We start from the raw sequence: 13689 nt of genomic DNA on the forward strand, positions 1-13689 counted from the left end.
GTAGCACTACTGTCGCACTAAGCGCCTCCACAAAAGCTTGCCTATTGTTAGTGGATGTTTTTCACGACAAAGTACACCAACAAAGACACACATTTCGTTGAACAATTTTTTGTTTAATGTAAAAAATATTCTGTTTGAGACAATAAATAACCTACAACTCAGGAACTTGGCTGTTTCCAGCCCGATTGTGCTGAGAATTGGCAGACCCCTGTGGCATAATCAACAAATGCTGGTATGCATAATTAAATTTTCGAAGAAATGCATGATTCCATTGATGAAGCTATTTCTTACTTATATATGAATTTAGAGTTCTGCCCCAAACCCAAAGATAAAAAGGTTATTTGCTGAAGTCAACCATTTAGGTCAGCAGAAATCTGTCTGATATACAATAAATTTGAATTGAGGTATGGAACACACATTTCGCATAATTTGGTAAAAACAAATAATTACCTCAACTTGGCTGAATATTCAACATGTGGCAGGTGGACTAATGGAAGGACAACATTTGCAGTACGGTATGTCCAATTTTAAATTTTTGGACTCGATACTCTTACATGTCAATGAAAGATTAGTTACCCCTAAAAATACTGGGGTCTGATTCACCCCCAAAGATGTTTAGCAAAAATTGATACACATCTTTCCTAAAGTAAAGGAAAATTTAAATAGAATCTGCAAGAGTTGGTAAAAAATTCCAAGGCTTTAATAACTCACATGTTGAGCAAACCAATGGCCCGAATTCACAAAGGTGGTTTTGAAAACCCACGGTTGAGTCCATGGTTTATGCAGATTTCTTGTATAAATTACGCTTAGTTTAGCGCTTATCGGGCGCGTATGTAAGAAATGTCCAATGCTGATGCGCGCTTTTGTCACAGTGCGCCAAATTGACGCCTGTAACCATGGTTAGATGCGCTATTTTATTAATGAATCCACTGTTTGAAGAGTGGACTCATGAATAAAAACAGTGGACTCATGAATAAGATAGCGTATTTAACCATGGTAACAGGCGTCAATTTGGCGCACTGTGACAAAAGCGCGCATCAGCATTGGACATTTCTTACATACGCGCCCGATAAGCGCTAAACTAAGCGTAATTTATACAAGAAATCTGCATAAACCATGGACTCAACCGTGGGTTTTCAAAACCACCTTTGTGAATTCGGGCCTATGATTTTATGTCTAAGTTTACATAAAGAGATTCTATGGTGAGTTTGAATAACCAGTTTTGATTATGCCTTGGTCAACATGCATGCCATTTTTTTTCAAAACTGCTCAGTTGATGGCTATGTTCTGAGGGGAGGGGGCTGAATCAGCACCCCCTAAGTCTTGATAGGCATCAAAATGGCCTGGTCTTTCAAGGTTAAACTCCATACATTTCATGACTAATTTCGATAAAAGTTCTTCCTTCATCATCGTGGCCAAATGTTTAATGGAGAGGTCAGCTGATTTCTTCAATAAGCTTGCTGGTTTTTCTAGGCTGCACTGCTCCAAGATTTTTCTCTACCCCAGCCTTCACCAACTCGTGTTTCTCTAAATCCCTCTCCATGGTTTCTGCAAACAGAGAGAAATAGAGAACATTAATATTTTTTGACACAATAATAAATTGATTAACTCTTCTCTTTGCCCGCTTCGTTCGACTGGAGTCACATACAGCAAACTGCCAAGTTATACTCGAGCCACATTCTATTCACTATACACACAGGCCCGTATTCTGAAGTCGGGTTAAACTTAGACCATGGTCTAACTCTGTGCTAAAATTATGGAAAGCCAAATGTTTCAAAATTTCGTTTACAGTGAATGCTTCTCATGTTAACTGTGCTCTGCACTAATTATTTAATGGTGAAGACAATTGTCATACTTATCCTTCCCAGGCAGTTAATAATGTTTTGGAAGTTGAATGAGCCGATACATTGAACCTTTATTGTTTTTATAGAGATTTACGTAACAACTGGCTTTTCATAGTAAAACCACAACTTAAAAACCAGAGCTTAAATTAAACCTGCCCTCAGAATACAGGCCATAGAGTGCATTACATGTACATGTAATATTGTTCACACACACATACACAATAGTTATGTGTGCATCACATTGTACTGTGCACACACAATGCTTTTCTTTACAATAAACCAATCAAAAGCTTTTGTGAGCTAAATTAGCATAGTCCATGTAAACTGCTCTTAAAGTTTCTCCTTGAAATTAATGTGGCGGAGGGAGTGATTCTGAGATCCGTGGCGGGCAGAGTTAATTTTTCTTTCTCATCATCTTACTTCACTTTAGCCTTTTCCTCTTTCTTTTCACTACTCTCTTCTCTTTTTCCTCTCTCTATTCCTCTTCTCACTACTCCTCCTCTTCTTTCCATCCTCCATCTTCTTCTCGATCTCGAAGTTGACAATCCAATCATTCACAGGAGAAGAATCATGGCCCGAATTCACAAAGGTGGTTTGAAAACAATTGGTCGAGTCCACGGTTTATGCAGATTTCCTGTATGAATTACGCTCATTTACCGCATATATTAAAACAATGTCCAATGCCGATGCGTGCTTTTGTCATAGTGCGACAAAATGACGCCTGTTGCCATGGTTAAGTACGCTATTTCATTCATGAGTCCACTGTTTCAAGAGTGGACTCATTAATTAAAAACAATAGACTCGGGAATAAAATAGCATGGATATCCACGGCAACAGGCGTCAAGTTGGTGCACTGCGACAAAATCACGCATCAGCACTGACCATTTCTTAATATTCGCGGTTAAGTAGGCGTACTTTAAACAGGAAATCTGCATAAACCATGGGTTCAACCGATGGTTATCAAAACCACCATGTGTCTTACTATGCAGTAATTTGACTTCAGCAGCCTTCAATTTCATGACTCCTCTGTTCTCCCTCACCCAAGCTAGATAAAAGGTCACCTTCTTCTTGGCTAGGAACATCGCTGATTTTGATTTTTTGATATCAGAGCGACTTGCTTCTGGCACTAGGAATGAAAGAGAAAAATGAAACCTAGGATCACTACACTTTTCTAGTACATGCACGAAGCTCACTCTGACAATAATTTGTTGTTTTTTTTGTACAAGAATAAAACATAAAGAAAATAAGTGGAGGTGCTGTGGCCGAGTGGTCTAAGGCGCCGACTAGACATTTGCAAGTCCGGAGTTCGATTCCCGGCCACGGCACCTGTGCCCGTGAGCAAGGCAATTAGTTGACTTGCCTTCAAATCAGAGGGTCGTTGGTTCGAATCCTAGCCATGGCGTGCCTTCCTTCAGCAAGAAATTTACGTATATTGTGCTTAATATAAACCCATGCGGATTTAACTGGGTACCAGGCAGGATTGATTCCTTGGATGGACTAAAGATGGCGGTATATAGTGTAACCAGCATGCTCATACAAGCTGAAGTGGCCTAGCCAGTCTTCAGCGAAATGCAGTAGATTTCTTGCTGAAGGAAAACACGCCATGGCTGGGATTCGAACCAACGACCCTCTGATTGGAAGACAAGTCCAAACCACCAGACCACAACACCCCCACTACACCTACAAGTCAAATCAACATACCTTTGTATATCAGTTTTGCTTGTTTGATAAGCTGATGAAGGTCTGATAGTGCAGATTCTACATAGAAAGATGGAGATGATTTGCTTCTACCAAGCATGATATGGATAACATCCTGCATGAGGGACACTAGATGCTTTCTTTCGCTTGAGACAGATTTCAGCTGTTAAAAAACAAAAACATATTTTTTTTTTATATTTCAATAGTATTTTATTGATACTTTCCAATAAAACATATGATACAGATTAATAAGGATACATTCATACTTTTTGTGTTTACACATAGTAATGCATATAGAACAAAGTAAGTACAGGTTCGTTACATACAATTAGTGATTCGAAGTGAATAATGGCATAATACATTTCCATTTTCTTATCAGTAATAATGGAGTCAAACTTATTTTCTAAATGCAAAATCTACTATGAATGAAAAAATTGCTTTGATTTCGAGAAACATGTAGAATTTGACTTGTTTTATCAGCTGCAAGACAACAAATCATCACAAGATCATAATGAAGCAAAATTTGTCTACGCCAAAGCTACAAGGAATCCATACATGGCTAACACATTTAGTGCCTAAATATCAGAAAGCTACAGACAAAATATTTTCCAAATTTTGGATAAGGTTTTATATCAAGAGAAAAGAAAGAAATAAATCTTGTAATCAGACACCCAAACAAAATTAATTTTCATGTAAAATTGATAATTCATCATCATAGCTTTTTTAGGGAAAACATTCATATTATCTAGTAATGATTTGGAATAGTTATATACAGAATTAACACAGCTTATGACAGGCTAAAAATATTGTTATTGAAGTAAAATACAAACTTTGGGCGAAGTTGCAAAAATATATATGAATGAAGGAATGTACGAATGAATAAATGAATGAACTTTTTTGATCCTCCTTGAAAAAGTAACATATAACAAGATACATGTACAATTATATGCTAACGCATATGTCGAAAACGTTTAAAAGCAACAAATATCGATAATTAAGGAAAGTAATATAAAGACAAGGAAGACGAGGAGACCTTTGGAAGCCAGGCTTGTTATACGGTCCCTCAGTATTGAAACAATACGTTATTTGTTTGTTTAAAGCAAAACTTGATTCTAGCTAAACTGGTTGATAATACTAAAAAAACATATGCTACAATACAAGAGATTTTATCTATTTATTTTTTTTAGGGGGTGTAACAATCTTGATGTAAATAAAATCATTATTTTCAAACCAACCAAGATTATTATCAGATACATACAATTAATTAAGGTAACAAAACCTCAGTTTAGAAAAGTCATCGATACTTTAAGATATTATCCCCTATGCTTGCCTGAGTAATGGTCTGTATTGCACTTTCAATCGCATCCTCTGTCGATGAAAAACTGACATTAGCCGACAATCCAGGGCACACTTCTAGAAAGCACTGGAGAAATACAGGGATGAAAAAACAGGTGGAAATATCTGAATGCATTTGTAAGTAAAGACAACGTTGCAATTTAAGAAGGGGAGCTGCCACTTCAATTCTAAAATGAAAATAGAGACAAAAGAAAAGAGTATGCAAATAATGGCTAAGCTGTATATACATCAAAACAATATTGTATTCAGTAAACAAAATTAAACTCATGAAAAGAGAATATGTAGAAGCAGAAAACGAAGAAACTTGTGGAAGAAGATCAAAAGGGAGAGGAAAAAAAGAAGAAATAAGAGGGGAAAAAGAGGAGAGAGTAGAAAAGAAGAAGAAAAAGAAGAAAAAGAAGAAGAAATAAGAGAGGAAGAGAGGAGAGTAGAAAAGAAGAAGAAATACAAGAGGAAGAAGAGGAGAGGAGATTAGAAAAGAAGAAGAAAAAGGAGGAGGAGAAAGAAAACCAAAAGGAGAACAGAAAGAGAATAAGGAGAGACCAAAAATATCATCTCTCATTGGAAAGATGAAAAGAGCATGCATTTCACTGGCCTCTCCATAATTTTCAACTAACAGAGTGACAAGACCGAATAAGATTGAATACCTGGCATGCATGTAGCGGTATGTCCATATGTGATCCATTGTAGAATCTCACGACAAAGGCATAGCAATATCTGAATCAGGATGGCTTAAGGATAACAGCTATATAATACACATTGAATTATATATATAATAATAATAATCAAAGAATTGTATAGCGCACATATCTGTCGATGACACTCAAGGCGCACAATTAACTTATATAAAACAGAAATGAAATTAATAAATACACAAAAATTGAACAAACTGACAAGAAAAATACACAATCAGTTAAAGTTGGTAGTCAAAATAACAATTCGGGCTTATCACACAACAGTTAAGGAAATGCTTCCCTCATGAGGAAAGTCTTTAATTTTTTGTGGAATAGCTCTCTTGACTGGCACAACTTAATGTCCGATGGGATTGAATTCCACAAACGGGGACCAGCAACGGAAAAAGATCTATCACCCCAGGACATATATAACCCACGTCAACTTCGACTCAAGTGAAACAACTTCAGACATTGTAGTAGAAATAATATTAGTTTTGTGAGTTAAACTGTTTTCATTTACTGATCAAAAGTATTATACATAATGGAAGGGTGAATGGGTTGAGCAAACAGGTGATTAGTTTTGTACGTTTAAAATGTAATAATTATTGAATCATAACTGCAATGATCTCCCCTACAAGTAAATAAATACGAAATGAAATATATCAAACAAACAAGTTAAACTAAAGTTACTTCCTCAGAAGTGATAGTTCCAAGACAGAGTGACGCTATGGCTATTTCATAGACATAATGATCGTGTTTCTTGATTTTAAACCCAGACATTTCATAGACATAATGATTGTGTTTCTTGATTTTAAACCCAAACTCTAAAAAATTTGGATACAAATTAAAGATAAGATTAAGAACTTTGGGCATCTATCATGAATACATTTATTGTCTATTTGAACAAGATGGTATGTGTAAAATGACAGTATGTGACTTAAATAATTCAGTCATTAATTTTGACTGCATTTTGCAAACTAAATTCAAAATAATATCAAAGGATACAGCACATTGATCATATTGAAGACAATAAGAGGCGAAGGGGGTGTCTTGAGCAGCTCAGAAAGCCTGGGGACAGAGTCTAGCAGCTTTGGAGGGTCAGAGGTGGTGACCTTTGACCCTTTCTTCCTCTGTGTTTCCTCTACTACCTCACTGATGAGTTCCCTATCCTAGAGACAAGATGAAAAAACGAAGAAATACAAAACAAAGTGTAAAAATGAAATACATTAGACATTGATTTTGGTAGATTTTTTTTTGTAGTTGTTACGAATGCCACAAAGAATATTCTCAAAGTAAGTAGCTTTCTAGGAGCATTGTTTAGTGAAATAGAGCAAACCGTATGATTTCATGAATAAAGCATATGATTTTTTTTTTTGCAATTTAGAATGCAATGGCGTAGATTATGTCATTCTCTACCTTCGTGCAAACTTTTGATGTGGTATGCGGCCTAGATCTTAACCCTAAAAAGACTGGGGGGGGGGCCTTTTAGGCCCCCCCCCTGTACATAAATCGCGATAACTTTTTTGCGCATGAAGCGTTCGCGCCGCCATTTTATGACTTTTTTCTCTTGAGTTTTGCGCAACTTTTGATACCAAATTTGTATACCCCCATGCCGCGGTTGCGGAGTTACGTAACATTTTCGTATCACATGTCACATAAGAAATTGAAATTTGTATTCGTTTGTGTGTAAAGTGTATGGTATTTGAATGAAAGTTATACACATTGTTTTCTAACTACATTTTTATATGTTTCTTTCTATATTATGTCACTTGTGAATTCAAGTAGCAGTTCTAGGAAATGAAAATAATGAAAAACATTGCATAAAAAAATAAAGAAATACATAAGAAATGCAAAATAAAGAAATACATAAGAAATGAAAATCAAAGAAAAACATAAGAAAAGTAATAAGTACTTATTTGCATATTTAGTAATTACTAATTTGCATAAGCATATCTAATAATTCAAGCATGAAACAACACAATTCCATGATAAACAACCTCTTCTTACAGCTGAAAACCTTGAAACAGGAATTTATGGACCGCAATAGGTACCAAAGTATGAAAAATTCAATTTTTTGATAAAAATTTGCATATTCGCATAATTAATTATGCATATATTAAAAAATACAATGAATATCAGTATTTTGACTATGTTTTCTTTTAGAGGACATGACAAAGGATGTGTGTGCCAAATTTGGTTGCGATCGGACGACCAACGGCCGAGATCTTAGGGGGGGGCCCAAAAGGCCCCCCCCCCAGTTTTTCTAGCCTCCAAAATAGCCCAGTCTTTTTAGGGTTAAAGGGAAGGGGCCTTTGAGGCCCCTATGTACTTTAGCTCACAAGATAGTCCAGGTAAATTAAAACTAGAAGAACTCTCAACTGCATGCAGTCAAAATTTATGTTGCACGTCATGGTTTCAGGAAGTTATTGAAGCTTTTATTTGACCCAATGCACCAAGTATCTTGCATAATTGGAGCACTGTGGCCCAGTGGATAGTCCTGAACTTTGAAACAGAGTGTCATGGGTTCGAATCCGAGCCATGCCATTATTTCTTTCAGCAAGAGAAATTAATACACATTATGCTGCACACATCCCAATAGGAAAATGGGTAATGGGCAGGAATTCACTCCTTCAAACGCTTGTGCACTGTAGGGGAGAACGGGGTTAGTTGGAACATGGGGTAAGTTGAAACATTGTAATTTTCTTTAACGCCTGTAAAGTAAATTTATGCAATACTGCCTTCAATTTATTGCAATAATAATTCAACACTGTTGTATTATTAATAGCAATAAATTGAGGGCGGTATTGCATAAATTTATTTTACAGGCTTTAAAGAAAATTACCATGTTTCAACTTACCCCATGTTCCAACTAACCCCGGTCTCCCCTCAGGGTAAAAGCCGGGGTAATATAGTGACCAAGTCCCTTAGAAGCGCATAGAAACGTTACATCACAGTGTGATATACACTATACAAGAACCCTTTAATTATTATCATTATTTGTATTAAGAACAGGTCCCGTCTTACAAAGAGTTACGATTGATCTGATCAATTGCAACTATGGCCGGCCAGAAATGTCAATGTTATGCATGTTTGTTCTGAAATATTTTCTAACTATGATGTATAATCATGCATTCAATGTTTTCTTAAAAATTCACTGTGCTTCTCTTTGTTTACGAAGGACGTTGTGTAAATTACCTGTAGAAAAAAATTATGACACTGATGGATTTCCACAGAGTTACCATTGATTGGATCAATCGTAACTCATTGACAGACGGGGCCCAGATTACTTACATGCTTGGTCCACCAGGGAGTCCATTGTTCCAGCATAGATCCCATAGCTCCTGCACGCACTACCTCCTCAAACTCTTGCCTCTCCTGCTTGGTCAACTTCTCCCAGACTTTATCTGGCTCATTGTCTGAAGAATTGAAAATACAACATATTATTGTCATAGACTTACTGTAATTACAAGATAAAAACGTACGACCTTCAACAGTTCAAAGGGAGGGATGGGGTACACATCACATGCACTATAAGTCTAAGGACTACCCAGGTCCATGATTGTTCATTTTGAGTAAATCAGTTCAGTCAAATTCATTTATTTTCAATATGCAATACAATATACAGCATCAACAAAAATGAAAATGATACGTATAAGAGAAACACAAAAACTCCTGAAAACCTTATAAAAACTTGTCAGTTGTAGCTCCCAGTAAAACAAGGAAAATAAACTTATTTTGATAGGGTATCACTTCAGTTGTATATATAGTTGGCCACACTACCAATGATAGTAATCCAGTAGCCTTTAGAGAGAGCAAAGAGTTAACAGCCTGCATCCTGTAAAACACACATATTAGAAATTGCTCTTACTGTTGATTTGAATACTTCATTGCAAACATTGATCAAAAATCCCCACCACGATCAATCGCAAAGCTTTGTGTTACAGGGCCAAGAGGGGATGAGGAACCTTTCTTACCAAGATCTAGACCAGCTAGTCTCTTCTCCAGACTTTCAGTCCCTTCACTGCCATCGGCATCATCATCGCTGTCATCTGCAATTTCTTCTGCATCAAGCCTGGAAAGCATCTCCAGCACGGCCTTCTTATCATCAGAGCTATTGGCAGGAATACGATAACAGTTTAATTTCAAACGCAGTGGTTTACAAAGTCACACTTTCATTTATATAAATATCTAGTCATTCAAAAAGATTGGCTTTCTTGAATTGCCTTTCTTGAAAAGAAAGCATTGGCTGAACAAATACAAGATCAATTATTAGACTTTCAGGACTAAAATCACAGTATAAAGCTTTATCGACTTTAATCGTGTACATGCACTCCTGTATCTATCATTTAAATTTGGTTCTTCCCAACCCCTCTCAAAAGCCTTGTTTTGTTAGGGTTACCCAAACCATCACTCATGGAAATGGCACTTTGTATCATTTTGATATAAGCTTGTGACTAAACTCACATTCATTCTTTAATTCATATCGAGAAGCACTTTTAGATTCATCACATCATACCAACATATGTAAGGATAACTGTCAATTTCTGGGAATTTTGTTACTAGTATGGTCATAAATTGTCACTGTGATATGAATACCTAGCGCAGCAACATACCTTCCTTTGGTTTCCTTCAGCGCTTGGATGAAGTTGTTTTTGTAGAACGACTCGGAGCACTCGGCATGTTTCTCACTCTTGTAACAAGCGAGGGAGCAATAAGAAATGTTGCATCTTGGGCAGGTGTATGATGCCTGGACTTTCATGCACCTTGGTGAGAAAAAAACAAATGGGTGATTTTGTTTAATTTTCATGTCATAATAACCAACTTCCAATGCATGTTCCAGCATCGTATGTTTTAATCTTGGGACTACTGAACTGAAATCTTATGTGTAAAGTGATCTATATTATAGGTAATATGCCCAGTATACTCTGTGATGTGTCCAAGTTGGAATCCTGCTCTGCCAACTTAATTTTTAAAATTCATATTATAGTAATCATTTATAAATAAAACGCAAGATTTCTATGAATATTTAATATTTGTTAAGTAATGAATTGTTCAACAAACGGTGCCTCATACTCAAAGCGAATGTCATAGTAGATACATCATCACAAAGTGAGTCAAGGGTCAAGCCCATTGCATTGTACAAAATGGGAAGACAAGAAGGCAATCCATCTGGTAAGAAACCTCTCAATTTTCCTCTTTTTAATTTCAAAATGTAATTCCTTTATACGCATTAGGTGTATTCAATAAGGTAAAAAAAAAGGAATTAGATCTAATTCTCTGTTTTTTCAAAAAATATATGGGGATTTTTGAGGGAAATCCATCATTCTTTACCACGTTCAACACGCTGGTCAACCGATACCGAGGCTAGAAAATGAATATTCATGATGTAGAGATAGGGAATTCCAATACCAAGGCTAGGGCACATGTGCAGAGCACAAAAAAGGGAATTTCCCTATCTCTACATCATGAATATTCATTTCCTAGCCTCGGTATCGGTCGGCCATTTTTGTTTGCAATTTTTAAAGCGAGAGAATGAACGCGGCATAACTTTCCCTTTTTGGTGGTTCCAGTATCTGCCTGATGTCAGGATTCTGCCTCAAGATAGACCTTCACCCATACAATTGAGGTGGGTGCATAATTTTCTTTTTTCTTTGATTAGGGGTATTTTTGCTACCCCCAACATGGTGAGTACCATTGTCTGCCAACCATAGTATGGGCAACTAGGCCTCGAAAAAATGGGGGTAAACATAAAACTTGCCGATGTATGGCAGTGAGTCCAAACTTTGCGGACGGTCATTATCTCCAAAACTAGCCAATATCCTTAAAATCTGACATCATCAATGTGAAAAGCAACCTAAAATTACCCTTCGCTGAAAGTTTCTTTAGGATTAGTCCAGTATTCATGAAAATATTGGCAAAAGATCGGCAAATTTGTCACTGTTAGCGTCCGTTCTGAAGAAAGCAACAAGCATCACGATATCACCATTTTGCAAGCAGAAATCATAAAAAATGTGAGTTAAATGTGGTACTAACCGATTCCATAGCATTTTGCCATCAATCTGATATAAATATTTCACTTTTTGAGCTTGAGTCTTTGTTTAAATCTCCACAAAAGCTTTGGTGCGCGAAGTTAGGTCACACTTTTTCTGAACGGTTTTCCAGCACAGCCCGCATTCGCCGATCGGAATAGAATTTTGAGATCGCAATACCGGCGAAACCCCGTGACCTACTTTACATTTTCGTCCATGATTTTATAGTTTACGATCTTGCCGTCAATGTGGTTACTATTTCTTGAATTGGTTTTGTATAAATGATGAATAATTTGTGGACAAAATTAAGCCTGATGAATATTTTTGAAAAGTGCGCGAAGTTTGGACACCCCATCATACATAACTTTGGGCGAAAAACAAAGAATCAAATTGGTGATTTAGGTCTAGGTTCAACACGGGTAACCCTCTCCTCTACAGAAAGGCTTACAAAGCAAAGCCAGGCAATAGGGGAGTAACCTACGTAGATAGATGAATTTACTTCCCAGATGCCTCCAGTCCAGGCTAGCCCCACTCCCTCCATCCAGCCCGCAAATGGCCGGAGCTCCGGCCTGATCCCCAGCTGGCTGGTCATGCTGGCGCGCTGGTTCACTCAGTCAGTGAGAATAGTGAATTTCAATAAAAAAAAAGATTTATATATAAATATAGACTCTAAGGTGGATTCAAACGGTAGAATTCATGTAAATTTAGGGGAGTACTGAGCATGTTTCTAAGCTAGTGAATTTGAAATTGACAATCCTTTATTGAACTTAGGAATACATAGATTTCCACACGTGGGACTAAACCTCCTCAACGAGAACGTTGATCAAGCTCAAGCAAGTCAACATTTTCAGAGTTTATTCCTAGACTATCAAGAATTGAAAGACAAATTTTGTCAAGATATGATGAGACTTACAAATTACACACTCTGGTCTGCGCCAAAATTGTTTCATTTTCATGAATATCATCACGCAAACGCAGATCTCCAGCTTCATATTTGCTCATGGGCGCTGCCATCTTGTAATAGCGCCAACTAGCGACCTGGAGGGCAATCAGATTGATTTTCATGATACATTTAAAAGGGGTTTTTTTTCTTCAATTATTTCATTTTTTAGGCATGCCAGATGCATGAGAGATTGAGAGTGGCAATGACGACAATGATGATGACGACGACGATGATGATGATGATGACGATGATGATCAAAATGATGATGATGATCATCATCATCATCAGTGATGATTAAAAAAAAAGATGGTGAATGTATTTGTAATGATGATGAAGATAATGATAATGATGATTTTTTTTCCATAAAAAATGTACATATAAAATTCAAATTCAGCAAATCACTGCGGATACCCAATTTCAGCGTTATTTACAAATACCACTGACTTCCCTGCGGTCCTTTAATAAAGGTTTATACATGCATATAAAAGCAAAATTACAAATCGAAAAGGGGTCCTAAATTCATTGGCGGTGGAAGCCAAAATTTTTTGACAAGCCAAAATTTTTTGACAAGCAAAAAAAAAGGTTATCAACAAAAAAATTAGGGGGGTCGTCCCTCCCCCACTTCAAATTTAGGGGGGACACATCCTCCCCCCCCCCCCCCCCGCCTCGCTTCCGCCGCCTATGCCTACATTACAACACTTGTCACATCAATGAGAAATACAAAGACAATCACCCCACGCCTTCCATCTAAAAAAAAATGCAACAACATGTAAACCAAGATAGACTATTGATTATTGGATTTACATGGATCGTTGAAACTAGACGACAAATGAATTAGTAATTGTTTATAAAGTGTACAGCCCATATATTTACACAAAATATTGTTTTGAATTTGGTCTTGGGAGACTAAGGTGGTAAAGCCCTTGCCTTACATCACAATGACATCACATATGCGGCCAAATTGAAGTCTCCATGGGTACGGTGATTACCAATTTCTACATCTTTTTAAAATTCATAACTTTCTTATTAAGTTTGTCCAATATTGTTCAAACTTTCACCCATCAGCTGGTCTGAATTTTCTTTTTCCATTAGTTTTTATTTGGGTTGGATTCTCCAGCCTTTAAATGTTTGTTGCTTGCTATTTC

The 13689-nt window shown here is 36.8% G+C and overlaps 1 protein-coding gene across 1 annotated transcript; it reads right to left on the bottom strand.

Annotated features, from left to right (window-relative positions):
- Positions 1-991: 991 nt before the first annotated feature.
- Positions 992-12630, bottom strand: LOC121420011 (zinc finger HIT domain-containing protein 2-like). The gene is made up of 10 exons (XM_041614529.1): positions 12515-12630; positions 10186-10335; positions 9547-9683; positions 8864-8988; positions 6578-6741; positions 5546-5615; positions 4873-4965; positions 3546-3705; positions 2827-2970; positions 992-1548 (listed from the first exon to the last, which is right to left on the bottom strand). The coding sequence occupies exons 1-10, from the start codon at positions 12613-12615 to the stop codon at positions 1436-1438; spliced, it is 1257 nt and encodes a 418-aa protein (XP_041470463.1). The 5' UTR covers positions 12616-12630; the 3' UTR covers positions 992-1435.
- Between the last annotated feature and the right edge of the window lie 1059 nt (positions 12631-13689).

The sequence above is a fragment of the Lytechinus variegatus genome, chromosome 8, assembly GCF_018143015.1.
Source record: "Lytechinus variegatus isolate NC3 chromosome 8, Lvar_3.0, whole genome shotgun sequence".
Classification (NCBI taxonomy): Eukaryota; Metazoa; Echinodermata; class Echinoidea; order Temnopleuroida; family Toxopneustidae; genus Lytechinus; species Lytechinus variegatus.

What these genes read in the sequence shown, in the direction of transcription:
- LOC121420011 (XM_041614529.1), bottom strand. Translation starts at nt 12,615, where the DNA reads ATGGCAGCGCCCATGAGCAAATATGAAGCTGGAGATCTGCGTTTGCGT. An exon ending in CTGAAGGAAACCAAAGGAAG is followed by an intron (nt 9,684 to 10,185) that starts GTATGTTGCTGC and finishes TCCTGCCAATAG; the next exon opens with CTCTGATGATAAGAAGGCCG. An exon ending in TACCGCTACATGCATGCCAG is followed by an intron (nt 4,966 to 5,545) that starts GTATTCAATCTT and finishes GTATTTCTCCAG; the next exon opens with TGCTTTCTAGAAGTGTGCCC.